Source organism: Salvia splendens, chromosome 5, assembly GCF_004379255.2.
Source record: "Salvia splendens isolate huo1 chromosome 5, SspV2, whole genome shotgun sequence".
Lineage (NCBI taxonomy): Eukaryota > Viridiplantae > Streptophyta > Magnoliopsida > Lamiales > Lamiaceae > Salvia > Salvia splendens.
Genome location: NC_056036.1, coordinates 40295923 through 40312469, shown reverse-complemented (window position 1 = coordinate 40312469; position 16547 = coordinate 40295923). Strand labels below are relative to the sequence as shown.

The window sequence follows — 16547 nt, the reverse complement described above, 5'->3', positions numbered from 1 at the left end:
AATTCGACGAAGAAAAAGAGGGAGAAAAATAGATAAAACAATAGATATTTATATCAGAATTACACTCTTTTTGTGGTTATATCAGAATCATATAACTGAACCAGTAAGCAAAAACTAATCAAGAATTCAACTTTAATTATATGTAAACATGATAAATTAATTAAAACGTTGCTAGAAATTAAGATAGATTGACTGAGAATTGTAGTCGAATTACCAAAATTGTGCATCCTGCTGGAACTCCATGAAAGAGATCAACAAAGCTTCACTTAGAACAATTCTCTCTAAAAAAATAACTGAGTTTATCTGTATAAATGAATTTTCTCTTCTGGAATGTCAAAATGGTGCATCTTTTATAGCTGAATGCAAAGTGAAATAACTGCATTATTATTTTTCAATAAAAAGAAGAAAATAAATGAGAAGAAACAAAGGAATCTTATTTTTGTGTGGGATGGCATGCTTAATTACACACTGCCTACATTAAAGCACCATAAATTTATGAGAGGAAGGTGATTTTTGTGATGTGTGAAGGAATACTCACAAGGTTAGTATGAGAGAGGAACTATTTTGGTTGATAATCATTTGTGTCTAAACTAAGAAGAGCTAAGCACAAGTTCATTTTATTTTATTTTTTAATTTAAAATGAAGTGAATGAGGAATTTGAGTGACAGGTCATTTAAGGATTATTCTGCTGATCTGTTTTGCAGAAATGGAACAGATAGTGAAAACTTTGCCGTATAAAGACAGAAATTAAATATGCAAATTCATGCGACAAAGCATACTAATGAGCATCCTATGCAATTGAATATAATAAATAATAAAATCTAAATTTATTTTAAAAAAGTTATTGTGCGTCATATTAGTATAATTTTCAAAAAATTTAATTTTTTAATGAACTTCGAACATATAAATAATTCATAAACTTCAGTGAGGTACCAAATTTTCACATGTTGATAGCGCATGCAAACAAGCTCTGAAAGATGATGCTGACTTGGGTTTTGGGATTCACTATTCCACCCAAAATCTCAATCTAGGACATCATCTTAAGGATATGATCCTCATAGATGTCCATACCTTCATTGTCATGTTCATGATATTCCAGATTGCCACGCACAAACTGTCCAGACATGGTCTCAAGGCAAGGCTATCCATGAACTCAATAGTTGTCTACATGGCTTGATTCTGATGTTGATGCTGAAACACATTTGACATGGATTCCAAAACATGGCACTTCAACATTTCATTAGTCTTGTGCCACTTTTTATACCGTTCTTTAACCAAAACAAAGCTATTATTTATAGTAGGTTCAGACAGACTAGGAGTATCCAGTCCACATAGCTTTCCCCCTCGAATTTGTTTTAGTTCAAGATAATTTTTACCACGGGGTTTGAATATACTGATGTCGTTGAGGCAATTAAGGAGATGATGTGGTTACATAATTTCTTGGATGAACTTTGGAAGGGGCACAAAAATAGTACTCCCTCTAGCTATTTCCTAAAAGTAGAAACTTTTCATTTTAGAAAACTTCTTTCTCTTACGAGGTGTGATTCATTTTCCGCTACTTAGGAACTCTTTATGCTGTCCATATATAAAGCCACTTTTTCATTATAAATTGTACTCCAAAATTATATGGTGAAAATCCTAAGTGGCATAAATATGACTTGTATCAAACTACGTAAACAATTTCTTATGTCATCTATTTCACATTTGAGTTTATTTCCAACAATATGCTTATTGAATGATTCATAAGTTTAGTGAGATATACCAGGAGACAGAGGTTGGCAAGCGACATCAAATGGTTGAGCTATAGAGAATGATTTGGATCTTCAGAAGAGACAAATCCTAGAGAGGGTTCAAGCTGATAATGAAAATACAGTTAAGGCAAACAATGTCGATTTAATGTTTCGATAAAATAAAAATGGGAGGCACCTCCAAAGACTCAGCACAAGCCTTTTTTAAGAGTCAAAACGGGTGTACAACACAACGACGCACCTATAAAATAATAGTAATATAATTGAAATATATCTACCAAGCATTTTCCATGCAGATAGATCAAATCTTAACCCACCACCAAGTCCCAAATCAGCCGATACAAAAATACTGCTAAGAAAAAAATGTCTGCTGATGATTTATGCAGACCTCGGTCCATTCTCAGGGTCATCTGTTTCCATGGGCTCCGCATCAGGCTGCACTGCTTCATTTCCAGATCCAGCTTCGCCGTTCTCTGTCCCTTGTGGGGATTCACCTCCAGAAGGCGATGCGGGTGTTGGCTCAGGAGTGGATGGTTTGGCCGCTGGCTTTGGCTTCATCATTATCGGCCTGCAAAACCTGTCAACAGCGCATATCGTTTTCTTCAGAAACCATAAATCTAAGATACTGTATTTATGCCTTCATTCTCTCAAGGTACCTGTCAAGAGAGTCAGCCTTCTTCCTAACATCAGCAGACAAAAGAACAGGCGGCATGTGCTTAGCAAGTGTGTCCTGGTGTTGTTGTTTCTCTCTGATCCAAGCTTCAGCTTCGACACATTCACTCAGAACCTGGAGAGTGGAAACACAAACTGAGTAGAGTGTTCACAGCACATCTTCCAAACAAGCACCTGGGCGTGTAGGGATAGGGAAACACACCTTTTGTCTCTCGGCCAGGTCAATGTGATCAAACTTGGAGTCATTCGACATTGCAGCTTCCCTGTAACTGTTGATGCAATTAATAAACTGGTCGATCACAGTTCCTCTCTCTGAATGTTCCTTGAAGCGCTCCTCGATGGGATCACCTTGCTAAAGGAGGAGAAACCCAAAAAAATTGTCATTGTCATCTTTTAGATGTAGGAGAAAGGAGGAAAGAACGGATTAAATACACAAAACCCACCTTCTTGAGCTCATCCAGCTTAGCAATATATACTCCTTTTGTTTCGTCCTCACCATCCTCATACAACCAATCTTCCACCTCCTGGAGTCTAGAAATAAGCTGCTCTCTATCTGACTCTGTCACAAACTCGTGATATTTGTCATGAAGCTGCAGTCAGAAAGAATGGTTAGAATCAGGATGTTGAGGTTGTCAGCACAGATGAAGATTCATGCATACCTTGTTCCGCATGTCATAAACATAGGCCTCTACAGCATTCTTTTTATCTTTAGTTTCTTCCATAACTCGATCCTGCAATGCCATCTCGAACTCCTTCTCCACAGCTTTTTGCACATCAGAAGCAGCAAGACCTCCATATATAATTTCTGATACAGGGACAGTAGTTTTCTTAACCTTCTTCTTTGGTGCCTCCACCTGATGAAATAAAACCAAGGGTAAACCTCAGGGTAAGGGTATCACTGTTACAACCACTTGTGTATAATAGGAGATGGATACCAACAATAGTTATTAACAAGGTGCCCAGATAGCAGCTATAAAGCTTGGAAGTCATGAGCTAATTGCAAAACAAAAATCAAGGAACTTCCATGGATATCTCAATGCGATCTAGCTAGCATACAGACACATCAACTATGACTTATAATCCCAATTAACCTTACTCAGATATCAGATAGGATCTTTAAAATTTGTTTATTGACACAGTTCCAAAAGTGCCATAAAAAATATATATTTATTGAAAAACCTAAATATAGTTCACAGTTTATGAACATATGCACGATCATCATCACTAGGAAAATTGTCATTCAAAGCTAACCTTATCCGTTTCCATTTGAGAAGTCTTATCTTCTGATTCTGGGACACCATTTTCAGCTCCAGGGCCATCCATCTTAGCATCTTGCATATTAACATCAGTTTCTGTGCTGCTGGGATGAGTATCATCTGTTTCCATCTTGGTACCCTCTTTAGCTGGCTCTTTTACAACTGGAACCTCCACCTCTTCCTCTTCTAAGAGCTGCAGCAAGGTATACCGATTAAAATTTCAAGGGTAATAAGGACATTCTCTTCCCCACAGGAACTAGAATGGAAGGGGTGACCTTAAGCTTAAATATCACAGTAGACCAATTGGTCAATTGTCTTTCCCCCATGTCTTAGTGAATTGTGATATAAAAAAATAAGCGCAAGAAATAGAAAGCACAATAGTTTGATCTGCATAATAAAATCTACAAACATTCCGAGCTTGTGATATCAATATATATGAAGGATCGAGTGATCTACACATTGGAATCTTACCAATGCAGACTCAATCGAGACGATGCCATGAAGATTCAGACGCACTTTGACCTTCAACTTTGCCCTTTCACCTTTTGCGGACTGGAAAGGTCCAATCTGCAGCCCAGTAAGAGGATATGTCATATGCTAAATGCTAAGTAAAGGAAACACATGTAATAGTGAATGGAAAGAATGCATAACAAGCTACCGTGTAGGTACTAATTTTCGCTTGTGCCTGCAATTCACTGGCATCGGCATATTGTACGTCTATAGTGAAGGTGCCAGATCTGTAGAAAGTCAACGCCTTAACACTAGGTAGGGGATTACCCTTGGGGAATACCACAGTACTCTGCTGGTTATCAGCTGCTCCATTTTGTGTATCAGGAGCAGTTCCTTTCCATGATAAAGCAATGGAAAATGGAAAATTCTCATTAACCTACACAAGGGAAGAACAGACATAAGTCAGTACAATTATGTGATAATTGTCCAGAGATCACCCCACCCTGCAAAGCTAGTACGAACCCAGACATCTGAAAAGCATAAGATAAATGTGCGGACACTACAAATCACATTACCAAAATTGTTTTAACAAGTTGTTGATGACAAGTACAATGATGAGCCATGTGAAAGAGGACTAAGGAAATATTCTTGACTATTCAGCATAACCCCAGACCCCAGTAGATGGAGTGAAGTTGCAGGATCATTGAATCACCCAATGTCATATTCCCCAGTGTTGCATTTCGTCAGCATATAAAATAAAGCTCTCAAAATGATTAAAGGCAGCCATATTACCATTTCATTTCGCTCAAACTTTTTCCTTTTAAACTAGGCTTCAAAAAGTAGTTTTGGATCCGCATTAAAGTTTATAGGAATGCGAGATAAAGAAAAGAAGAAATACGTAAAGATCTTCAGTATAGTGGTGAACAGATTCCTATAGAAACATTTACCTGGAAATCTCTAACTTTAAATGTGGGGCTGAGAATAGCACATTGCAGAGCACTGCCTTTTGCCACACATTCACTAGCATTCATTGTTCGCCTAGGCTCCTTTCCAAAATACTCAGTCAAAATTTTAATAATAGCAGGAACTCGAGAGCCTGAACCAACAACTTCAACAGAATGTATATCCTGGGTGGTCAGTCCAGCATCAGCAAGAGCCTTCTCCAATGGCTTTTTCACACGTTCCAAAATTGGAATACTAATCTGCTCAAACTCATCTCTCTTGATAAAACCTCTGACATCCTTCTCTTCCATTAAGCATTCGATGTTCAGAGGTGCCTCGGGATTTGCACTAAGGACCTTCTTCAACTTCTCGCAAGCAGCACGCAATCTTAGGCAAGCCCTTGCATTTTGATAGACATCAATCCTGTATTCATCCTTGAATTTTGCAGCAAAATGTTGGAAAAGCACTTCATCAAAATCCCTTCCACCCAAACACCGATCATAAGAATGGGCAAATATCTTCAGCTGACCTTTCTTGAAGGCAGCAATGCATACTTGCATACTGGCATGACCAACATCGACAAATGCGACATTCATTGGTTCATTTTCAGGTAGGTCAGTCTTGTAAATGCCATAAGCTAAGGCAGTAGCCGTTGTCTCATGAATGAGATGAAGAGGGTGCAAACCAGCAATCGTTGCAGCATCTATAACAGCTCTTCTCTGCAGGTCGGTGAAGTAAACAGGTATCCCAATGCAGCAGTCTACGACAGCAGCATTCAAGTTCTTTTCAGCAATGATCTTCAAATCAGAGAGCACCATTCCTAATAGCTGAGTAGGTGTGAAGGTCCTTTTTTCCCCCAAATACTGAGCATGAATCAAGGGATATCCATCAGGCCCTTCGGAGACTGAAAAAGGCAATGATTTGATATCCTTCTGCAACTCGGGATCTGAAAATTTACGTCCAATAAAACGCTTTATCTGCGATATTGTATTTTTTGGATTCATCATACTTGATGCAGCCCCTGCTGTACCAAGGAATCGCTGCTTCTCGCCAAAACATACAATTGCAGGAGTTTCACGCTTGGACTCATCGTTAAGCACGACATCGATTCCTCTTTGCCTTGCAACCGCAACAACACCACTTTCGTTCCCAACATCAAAACCTACCACACTCATGTTTACGTTAAAACTTGAAGTTTCAGCAAAGTCCTTCCGCAACGTGACACGTGTGCACCTGGATCATAAATCATTAGAATTTAGTTTTGGAGTCACCACCATAAACGACAATAATTCGTATGTACCAGCATTAATTACCACGAACCATTTATTAATCGAAAAGTTGCAAAAATCTGATAACCAACAAATAACAAACAAAAGTAATGTACTAACGATGTATGTAGCAATTAATCTAAAAATAGCAATAATCTGGTACCACCACTAGCATACATTAAGAGAATAGCAAACAAGTTTACGTTTTCCACTCTTGGCCCGATCAACATCTCATGCACACATTGACGTATCAGACAACCAAATTTATTTAATCAGCAGATGTACCACTCAATCAAACAAAAAAAACATACAAACAGAACGCGAATAGGACCACTATACATCGTAAAGACAATCAAAAGCTCTAGAGCCTAAAAACCAATCACTCCATCCAAAATGAACTAAAACAACCCCACAGCAAACGAAAAAGCCATAGAAACGACACAAACTCAATCCAACCTAATGAAGTGAATCCACAAATACACATTTTTACTAAACATAATAACATAACAAATGCGCCAAAAAGAAAATAAGAAAATCGATTAGATCTAAAAATAAACAACGATGCAAATCAGCTATCACAATTCAATGGGGAAAAGTACCTGAGAGCAGATCGAGGTTCCGCGCAGAGGAATTTGAGGGATTTTATCTTTCTAAAAGATACTGTGAGAGAAGAAGAGCATAAAAATGGAAAAAAGAAAAATATATATAGGTGGAAAATAAGAGAGAAGGTTCAAGGGTTTGCGTCATTTCTCTAGGATTTAAATTAAATCAAAAACAAAAATGTCTTTTTGATACTGCCGCTTCTAGAAACATCTACTCTATGCTTTATTTTTATGAAACACATAAATAGAAATTGACCTCCATTGGGCTATATTTTTTGGGCCTTGAGTTTGAACGCATAAAACGTGATTCATGTTTGTGAATAAATAAAAAAACTTATATTAAAATGGTTTACGTGTTAGGAGCAGTATTTAACATGCAATTTTTCATATAAATATATTTAACACACTAATTTATTTAATTAGGGTTATGGTTTAGGGTCTAAGAATATTATATATGTGAAAATACTCCATTAATTATGTTAATGAGCTTTAATTGTGGTTTATACTAGTACGATTTATTAGGATGCATTTACTTTGAGTTATTATAACATGTAATTAGGAATGGATAATTTATCACTTTATAAGAAAAAAATAGAAATTTAAATACTGTTGTATAAAATTTTGAGCAACGTTTTTTCATTGGGTAAAGAATAATACAGTACTGTATTATACATAAGGAAGGTATATATTATAATTTCATATCTGTTACACATACTTAGGGCTGGCAATTTTTGACACGACACGATAACACGACACGAACCGGCACGAAAATAATGGGTTTGGGTCAGAGCTTATTGGGTTCGTGTCCTTATCGGGTCGACCCGTTAAGGACACGAAAATTTCGTGTCGTGTTCGTGTCGTGTTCGTGTCGGGTTCGTGTTATCCGTTAACAATACGTGTCCGTGTCGTGTCCGTGTCGTGTTCGTGTTATCCGTTAAGAAATAATATTTTAATATTATTAATTCTTATTATTTTCATTTTTAATAGGTTTAACCGTTATCAGGTCGTGTTGTTATCGAGTCGTTATCGTGTCATCTCGTGTACGTGTTGTTATCGTGTCGTGTTGACCCGAATTGGTTCGTGTCGTGTTCGTGTCGTGTTCGTGTCTGAGGGTTTCGTGTCGTGTTCGTGTTCGTGTTTGAGGTTTTCTTAACGGGTCGTGTTCGTGTTTGTTGTTATCGTGTTCGTGTCGTTATCGTGTCGACACGATAACGACCCGACACGCACGATTTGCCACCCCTACACATACTCCATTACTTAAACAGAAGGGTTAACTGAATAAATGATACATGTCCGTGTATATTTTAACGTAAATTTCAATTACTATATTGTTGAGCGCTATAATATTTTTTAAATTATCGGTAATGCACGACGAGTCCTGGGTATATACTATATATTTCAAAACGATAATTATATTTATATCACATTTCCATTTATTTCATGTACTTTTATACTGAAAAATATTGTAGCCATATCATCATATAAGATTACATGAGCAATAAATAGTCGCATGACTTTAATACCCAAAAATGGATTTTTCTACGATATATTTAAACCTTAGGAATTAAATCATGAATTTATATCGAATTATAAGAATATTTAGATTGTACTATTCTTTTGATAAATAAATATAATTTTTGGAATCTTATTAGAGTAAGATTTAATTTTATTTTAGTAATATTGATAAATTGATTTATATAACAAAATACGATTAAGTTAGCATATTAATTAATCTTGTGCTATATATGTCACGCATAATTAATTTAGGCATATTACTTGAGGTAAATAAATATATGATGTTTATAGGCTAATTATGAGATGAAGTTTCAATACAAGGGATAAGTTAGTGATTTTAGAGATTAATTAACTTTATTAAATATTTTATTTAAAATATTAATTAGATGAATGAATATGGTCAATTGAATCTAAAATCTTATAGTACTAGTAAAATCACAGGCTTTGGCATTTTTCATGAACTTAAATTTTGGTTGAAAAAATTATGAAAATATCCAATATTGTAGTGAATTTCTCATTAATTGGGGGGAAAATGATTTCGTTGAAAATTCACTACAAAGTTTAAGTTAATGATTTTTGCGGCCAACTTTTAAGTTTTTGGAATATGTACTATTTTTTAGGGACTAATACTCCTACCTAAAACCACAAACTTTATTTTAATTTGACATTCCCTACAAACTTTAAATTTGATCGCAAAAATTATGAACTTATCCCTTGTAGTGAATCTATCATGATTTGAGGAAAAAACTAACCTTCATGGGAAATCAACTATAAAGCGTAAGTCAATTATTTTTCGCAACCAAATTTCACATTTGTGGGAGATACCAACTTGTAGTTTAGATACCTATACCCTATTGAAGTAAATGTAATTTTACGAGGTTTTGAATGATATTCTAATTGCATATGTTGTCATGCAAAGAAATGTTATACTAGTACTATTTTATTCATACTAATATATTTGCTAATAATGAGATTCAAATTAATGAAAGATGACATTCACATTAACAAAAGACGACATTAGCGACCGACGACATTCACTTATGTAGGAGTGTAATGTCATCATTAGGTCATTTTTATGGATTAATTAACAAAATCCCAATTATATAGGTTCATATAAAAAATTTACATCATCATTAAAAGGATAGTTTTGGTTAAGAATCACGCCAAGTTATAAGTCGTTATACTTTATTCATAAGGCCATCACAAATAACATGATATTCTATTTACGAATTAAAAATTCAACAACATCATTTTAATTAGCTATAATTAAGATCAGCCAATTTTTCATTCACAGTACATTTATTAATACTAACAATAATAATTTAGGTTAAGAAAGAGTTTGGAATTAGAGAGTCGTCACAGACTCATATAGTACATAGTGAGATCTTTTGAGGAGGCAATAAATTAAATTATGAATTAGTATTAATAATACAAGTTTTATTATTGACCAAAAATAGAGATGGGTAAGCAACTGTTATGAGAATTTATACTACAGTACTATATATCTTTTGCGAAAATTTCGTCAATACTCCTTTTCTGCTTTTTATTCAATTATGAATATCTAACTGTATTATTTGAGAAACTGAATTCATTTACAAAGATACATGCAATGAGCTAGTTAAAATTTAATCATGACAATTTAAAATTATGGAGTATATTTATATGCATATGATATTATATATGTTTTTAATGATTATAGCTATCTCAAATTCTCAATCACTGCATTTCATGCCCATTCTTTGAAATAAGAAATACTAGTACTACAACAAAGTACAGTTATTTACTATTATTTATTTCTACTAGCATATAGTATACCCATAATATTAATGGTGGATATTAGTCATTTAATCATGAAGTTTGGTCAATTTTATCCTATTACTTTTGAAATTATAGTATTAAATTATGAAATTTTAATTTTTCTTAATTGTCCTATTTGAAAAGTATATAGCTTGAAATCAAATTTGAGGGCGTATTTGAAATTACATTGATTCGAAATTGATAATTGATCGATTAGTCCGGAAATGCTATACTAATATTTTTATGCATGCTAATATATTTGTGAATGATGACAAATTGACAATCACATTAGCGAAAGATGACAATTATAACCAAGGATTGACACAAGCAAGCTGATGCTAAAATTAAATTAATAATATTATTATTATATTTTCAATTTTTATTATTAATATCTTTATAACGTTTGCATTCTTAAAAAATTAGTACAAATCATATCAACAAATTAAGCTGAAATAGACACCTATTGTTTTTAAATCTCTTAGCATACCTTAGACTTTTAGTCTATAGGCCTACGGAGTACAAGTTTGTGATATTTTTTTAATATCAATTCATTTTATTTATATTTTAACTGCCTATGTATACTATATTATTAATTTATGTGTATTTAATTGTCAAACGTACCATAGATATAAGGGTAAATCCTAATAATAGAATAACACATGAGCCCATATACTTTTCTCCGCACCACTCCATTTCTGTCTTTCTTTATTCTTCTCAAAGCGCAACACAGAAGTGATCACGCATGCCATTCGGAGGCAAGAGTGGCCGTGGCGACATTGGCAATGGTACTGGGTCTAGTGCCGGCCAAGCCCCTGTTGGAGCGGTGGCTTGGCCAGAGCTGGGTTCGTCCCTGTATATAGCTAGAAATGGCCTTCACATTAGCATAAAATGATACTCCATAAATGACATTATATACAAAGTATGGTGACATTCTAAATAGGACTACTGATAAATAAAGTTGACATTCATATTAGCGAAAGATGCCATTTTTATCTAAACGAAGGCAGTTACAATTTTCTTCTTGACTTAAACTCTTAACCACATTTCATGCATGCATTAAATCTCCTCATCCAACTCTCCATCGTCCACCGGCGGCGGACTTTCCGGAGATTCGCCGGAGATCTGTCTCAAAAACACGACCACATCAACGAAAGCACGCAAAATATGCCTCCGAGATTTCTTTTTATTCATATCGAAATAGCAAAACAGCAGCTCTTCTAGAAACTTCCAATCCACGCCCCGATTAAGATCGATCCTTGCCTCCACCATCTCCAGCATTGACTGCCGGAAAGCATCGTAAGGATCCGGCGCGTCCATATGCAGCACTGCGAAATCCTCCGACGTCGACGAGGCCTCGTTCGTAGGGGAGGCCGCGGAGGAGGAGAACAAGTCGTCGGTTATCCGCGAGCTCCTCGACGAGCCGGTTTCCACGAAAAACCGCCCCGATCCGAGGAGATTATCCGGCGGTGGCCGCGGCGAATCCAGCGGAAGCGAGCTTCCTTCTTCGTACTCCTCTCGGTAGAGCGATCCGAAATCCTCGAAGAGGCTTTTGTCTCCGCCGTCGCCGGCGGTTATCGACGGCGATTTCCGCCGTCTCAGGGGGGATTGTTTGCTAAGGCTTGTGATTTTTGAGAGGTAGTTTTTCAGCGATTTTGGGAATGGCGATGTCATTTTCTCTTTCTCACAAAAAATTAAATTATACTACTAGTAAAAACTAAAAGAGTTTGGAGTTAGAGATTCCTCATATTTATAGTTAGATTTAAGAAGATATAATTAAATTATGAATGAATTACTTAATAATAGACGCTTTTCTATTGACCAAAAATGGAGATAGGTAAGTAATTGTAATAGAAATATTTACTGTATATATATGTTTTGTTAAAATTTGGGCAATGCTCCTTTTCTGCTTTTTATTTCATTATGATTCTGTGAATATCTATTTTATTGTTTGAGAATTTGAAATAATTTACAGAGACACATACAATGTGAAATTTGATTATTTCAATGTAAAACTAAGTGCGTGTGATATTATATGTTTTGAAAGATTATAGCTATCTATCTGATTCCTGAATGTGCTCACTGGATTTCAAAAATAATGCCCATTCTTTGAAATAAGAATCATATGCTATACAATAATAAAAGCAATTATTAATTATTTATTTCTAACAATATACGTAATTTTATAACCCCCCAAATGATGTCGTGTCGTGCATGGATATGTTAAATGAAAATCTCATTATTACAAACAACCCTTGAAAATAATCAGAACTTATAGTATTAGTATTTTAGCAGTATGTTTATTTTTAAGATCTTAGTAATAATATTGGGCTCTCTTAATTTTTATCGCCAAAACTCCCTATACCCAATAAAATTACATTAATTGGTAATTGAGCATAACTAATTGCAATAATATAATTTAAATAATACATTCATTCACAAAAGAGTCTTAACAATAAACAATTGGAATTATAATGCAAAATTGTTAAAGTAATAAAAAATGGTTAGAGTTGTTAGTGAAAAATGAAGTCCACTCCATTAAATATAAAAACTTGCCAAAAATGGATAGATAGCCAGAAATGAAAAATACATGACTAATTCTCATGAATGGATGTACAGATGTACTAATATAACTGGAGAATATGTATAGCTTGAAAGCAACGTATTTGGAATCACAATTATTCGAATGTGATAAATGATAATCGATCGATCTAGGAATAGTAATTTGTTCGATTTCATTGCATGAAATAACCGATTCATCCCGCCAATTATTTAATTTAATTTAATTAAACCAATATCAATTTGCAGAGCTAAGACAGAAATGGAGATGGAGAGAGAGGTCAGGAGGAAGAAGATAAAATCACGAGAGATGGATCGCATGGCGTTGATAACGGGTTGGGTCCAGAATCTGGACACAGCCATTTCCAAATCATCTTCATTTTCCGATATTCGCACAGAAGATCTGCCCAAGCACTCGCGCTCCTCCTCTGAACCCGGACCGAGCCATTTGCTCCTCGATCGCGCACACGGAGCGTCCGCTCCCCCAAATTTTATTGTAAACACGGCGTGTTACCTGATCAACCGTGGATCTCACACTGGCATTGACTGCAAGACAACTTATGAGGTATGGTCTGATACACCTGCAGATTACTCGTTGCTGAGAGTTTTTGGAAGTACTATTTACTATCATGTGAGTGAGGGTAAATTGGAACCAAGAGCTAAGAAGGGTGTATTTGTTGATTATGGAGAAGGAGTTAAGGGGTATAGAATCTGGTCACCTTCGGAAAATAAAGTTATTCACAGTCGGAATGTGGTGTTTGATGAGAATTCTATGCTTAACTCGGTTGTGAAGTTTGTCGGTGCAGAGGAGTCTGGTAGTATTGATAAACAGGTGGAGCTGCAAGTCACTCATAATGAGAGTGAATCACAACTCCAAGGTGGAGAAGATCAACACACTACTGCTGAAACTACTGGTTCTGATATCCATTCGGAGGCTCGTCAAAGAAGCATTGCTATTGACAGAGCTAGGAGGACAGGTGTGAAGCCTCCACAGAAGTACGGTTTTGAGGACATGTTAGCATATGCACTATAGGTTGCCAGTGAGGTGGAAGATGAACCATCCACTGCAGAAACATCCACCTACAAGTAAGCTGTTTCGGGTAGTGAGCGTGCTAGATGGCTCGCTGCAATGGGAGAGGAGATGGAATTATTGTGGAAGAATCTGACTTGGGAGCTGGTCAAACGGCCGAAGGGGAGAAAGGTCGTTACTTGCAAGTGGATATTCAAGAAGAAGGAAGGGACCACAACAGATGAGGGTGTTAGATACAAAGCTCGGCTATTTGCAAGAGGGTTCATGCAGAAGGAGTGGGTTGACTATAATGAGATATTCTCACTAGTGGTTAGACACACTTCCATCAGAGTGTTACTTGCGATAGTTGCACATTATGATTTGGAGCTTGAGCAACTAAATGTGAAGACGGCTTTCCTACATGGACTGCTTAAGGAGGATATCTACATGACTCAGCCAGAGGAATTTGTAGTTCCGGGCAAGGAGGATTATGTTTGCAAGCTAAAGAAGTTTTTATATGGACTAAAGCAGTCCCCGAAGCAATAGTATAAGAGATTTGACAGCTACATGATCCAACTGGGATACAACAGGAGTCCGTATGATTGTTGTGTATATCACAACAAAGCTGATGATGGTTCAATGGTCTATCTTGTTCTGTATGTGGATGATATGCTTATAGCTGCAAAGTCGAAGTCTGAAATTCAGAAGTTGAAAGCTCACCTCAGTGCTGAGTTTGATATGAAGGATTTGGGTGCTGCAAAGAAAATTCTGGGCATGGAGATATCTAGGGATAGAACAAAGAAGAAGCTTTCCCTGTCACAGAAGAGCTACATTGAGAAGATTTTGTCAAGATTTGGCATGTCTACATCAAAGGTTATTGATACTCCAAGTGTCATAAACATTCATCTGTCATCTGATCAGGCACCAAAATCTGAAGCTGAGGAGGAGTACATGTCTTGAGTTCCGTACTCGAATGCTATTGGAAGTCTGATGTATGCTATGGTCTGCACTAGGCCAGACATAGCACATGTTGTTAGTGTTGTCAGCAGGTTCATGGGGCAGCCTGGAAATAAGCACCGACAGGCTGTAAAGAGGATCTTTCGTTACTTGAGAGGTACGTCTGATGTTGGTCTAGTTTATGGAGGTGATACTCACTGTTCTGTGATTAGTTATTCTGATTATGCTGGAGATATTGGCAGTAGAAGATCTATGACTAGCTATGTATTCACTCTTGGTGGTTCCGTTGTTAGTTGGAAGGCAACTTTGCAGGCTGCAGTTACTTTGTCTACAACTGAAGCAGAGTATATGACATTGACAGAAGCTGTTAAAGAGAGAATATGGCTGAAAGGGCTAGTTGGTGATCTTGGTCTACATCAAGAGCAAGCTGTTGTTTTCTGTGATAGTCAGAGCACTATTTGTTTAGCCAAGGATCAGGTCCATTATGAGAGGACCAAATATATTGATGTGAGGTATCATTTTCTAAAGAATGAGAAGAGAATTGAGGTGAAGAAAGTAGGCACTATTGATAATCCTGCTGATATGTTCACCAAGCCGGTCCCGCAGAGCAAGTTTCAACATTGTTTGGACTTGCTTAACGTCATGAGCTGTTAATTGCCCGAGGAGGGAAAATCTGAGGCAAGGAAGGAGAAGTCTGTTCGTCTGGCATTGTAATGATGCATTTGCAAGGGAGAATTCAAGTCAAGGTGGAGATTTGTTAGTATGTCTTGAATCTGTATAGGATTATGTTTCCTAATTGGGATAAGATTATGTTTCCTAGGCCCAGTCTGTCTCATGTGTACCTATTTATATGGGAGTAGAGCACATGATTCTGAAATTTGAAATCTGAAATTTGTAGCCATAATCTGAAAACACTCTGAATAAAATATGTTCTCTGTTTCCGCAACGTTGGTGAACCACGTAAATCTGTGTCTTCTTTATGTTTCTGTTTATCTCGATTACACAATTGCTCTATTCTGTCACAACAACTGGCTACAAATTTCAGATTGTCAGCGTCGGCGTAATCTGAAATCTCATGTAATCTGAAATCTTGTCAGGATTATCGGCGTATTAGTTTGATATTGTCCGCTTTGGGTCAAACCCGCACGGATTTGTTTTTGGGTCACTCCCCAAAAGGCCTCAAACTAATTGTGGTTGAATAGGAATTATATACACCTTCCAACTTCCCTCAGATTTTCGATGTGGGATAGGTTTGTACTCAACAAACCTCCACTCAAACCGAGACCGCATCGAGACACATTACTGGCCCGACTCAGACTTGCCAGGATCGTCGGCCCCACTCGAACATGGGTCTCTCACCCCAGACCCAACGCCAACCTGGCTCTGATACCACTTGTCAGGATTGTCGGCGTCGGCGTATTAGTTTGATATTGTCCGCTTTTGGTCAAACCCGTACGGATTTGTTTTTGGATTACTCCCCATAAGGCGTCAAACTAATTGAGGTTGGACAGGAATTATATACACCTTCCAACTTCCCTCAAATTTTTGATATGGGATACATTTGTACTCAACAGTTGTCTAATGATAATTTGTTGGTGAATCCTAGCTGCAAAGATGGTTTTTTATGACGTAACTTGTAAGAGAGTAGAGATAGTGCAATTCATGACTTCATGTGCTGAAAATAATACTAAAGTGAGTGTTTGTTAATACAGTTTTGTTGGGGAATTTTGATGCTACTAATTAATGTATGAGTTAGTCTTTCTCTACTTAATGAT

The 16547-nt window shown here is 36.5% G+C and overlaps 2 protein-coding genes across 2 annotated transcripts; both read right to left on the bottom strand.

Annotated features, from left to right (window-relative positions):
• Window positions 1–1873: 1873 nt before the first annotated feature.
• On the bottom strand, window positions 1874–7058 carry LOC121805993 (heat shock 70 kDa protein 15-like). Its single transcript, XM_042206056.1, has 10 exons — window positions 6936–7058; window positions 5074–6301; window positions 4335–4562; window positions 4148–4243; window positions 3672–3869; window positions 3080–3274; window positions 2864–3010; window positions 2623–2772; window positions 2405–2535; window positions 1874–2325 (listed from the first exon to the last, which is right to left on the bottom strand). The coding sequence occupies exons 2-10, from the start codon at window positions 6241–6243 to the stop codon at window positions 2127–2129; spliced, it is 2514 nt and encodes an 837-aa protein (XP_042061990.1). The 5' UTR covers window positions 6244–6301; window positions 6936–7058; the 3' UTR covers window positions 1874–2126.
• Window positions 7059–11306: 4248 nt separating this feature from the next.
• On the bottom strand, window positions 11307–11921 carry LOC121804291 (transcription repressor OFP14-like). Its single transcript, XM_042203791.1, has one exon. The coding sequence runs from the start codon at window positions 11919–11921 to the stop codon at window positions 11307–11309; it is 615 nt and encodes a 204-aa protein (XP_042059725.1).
• Window positions 11922–16547: the final 4626 nt, after the last annotated feature.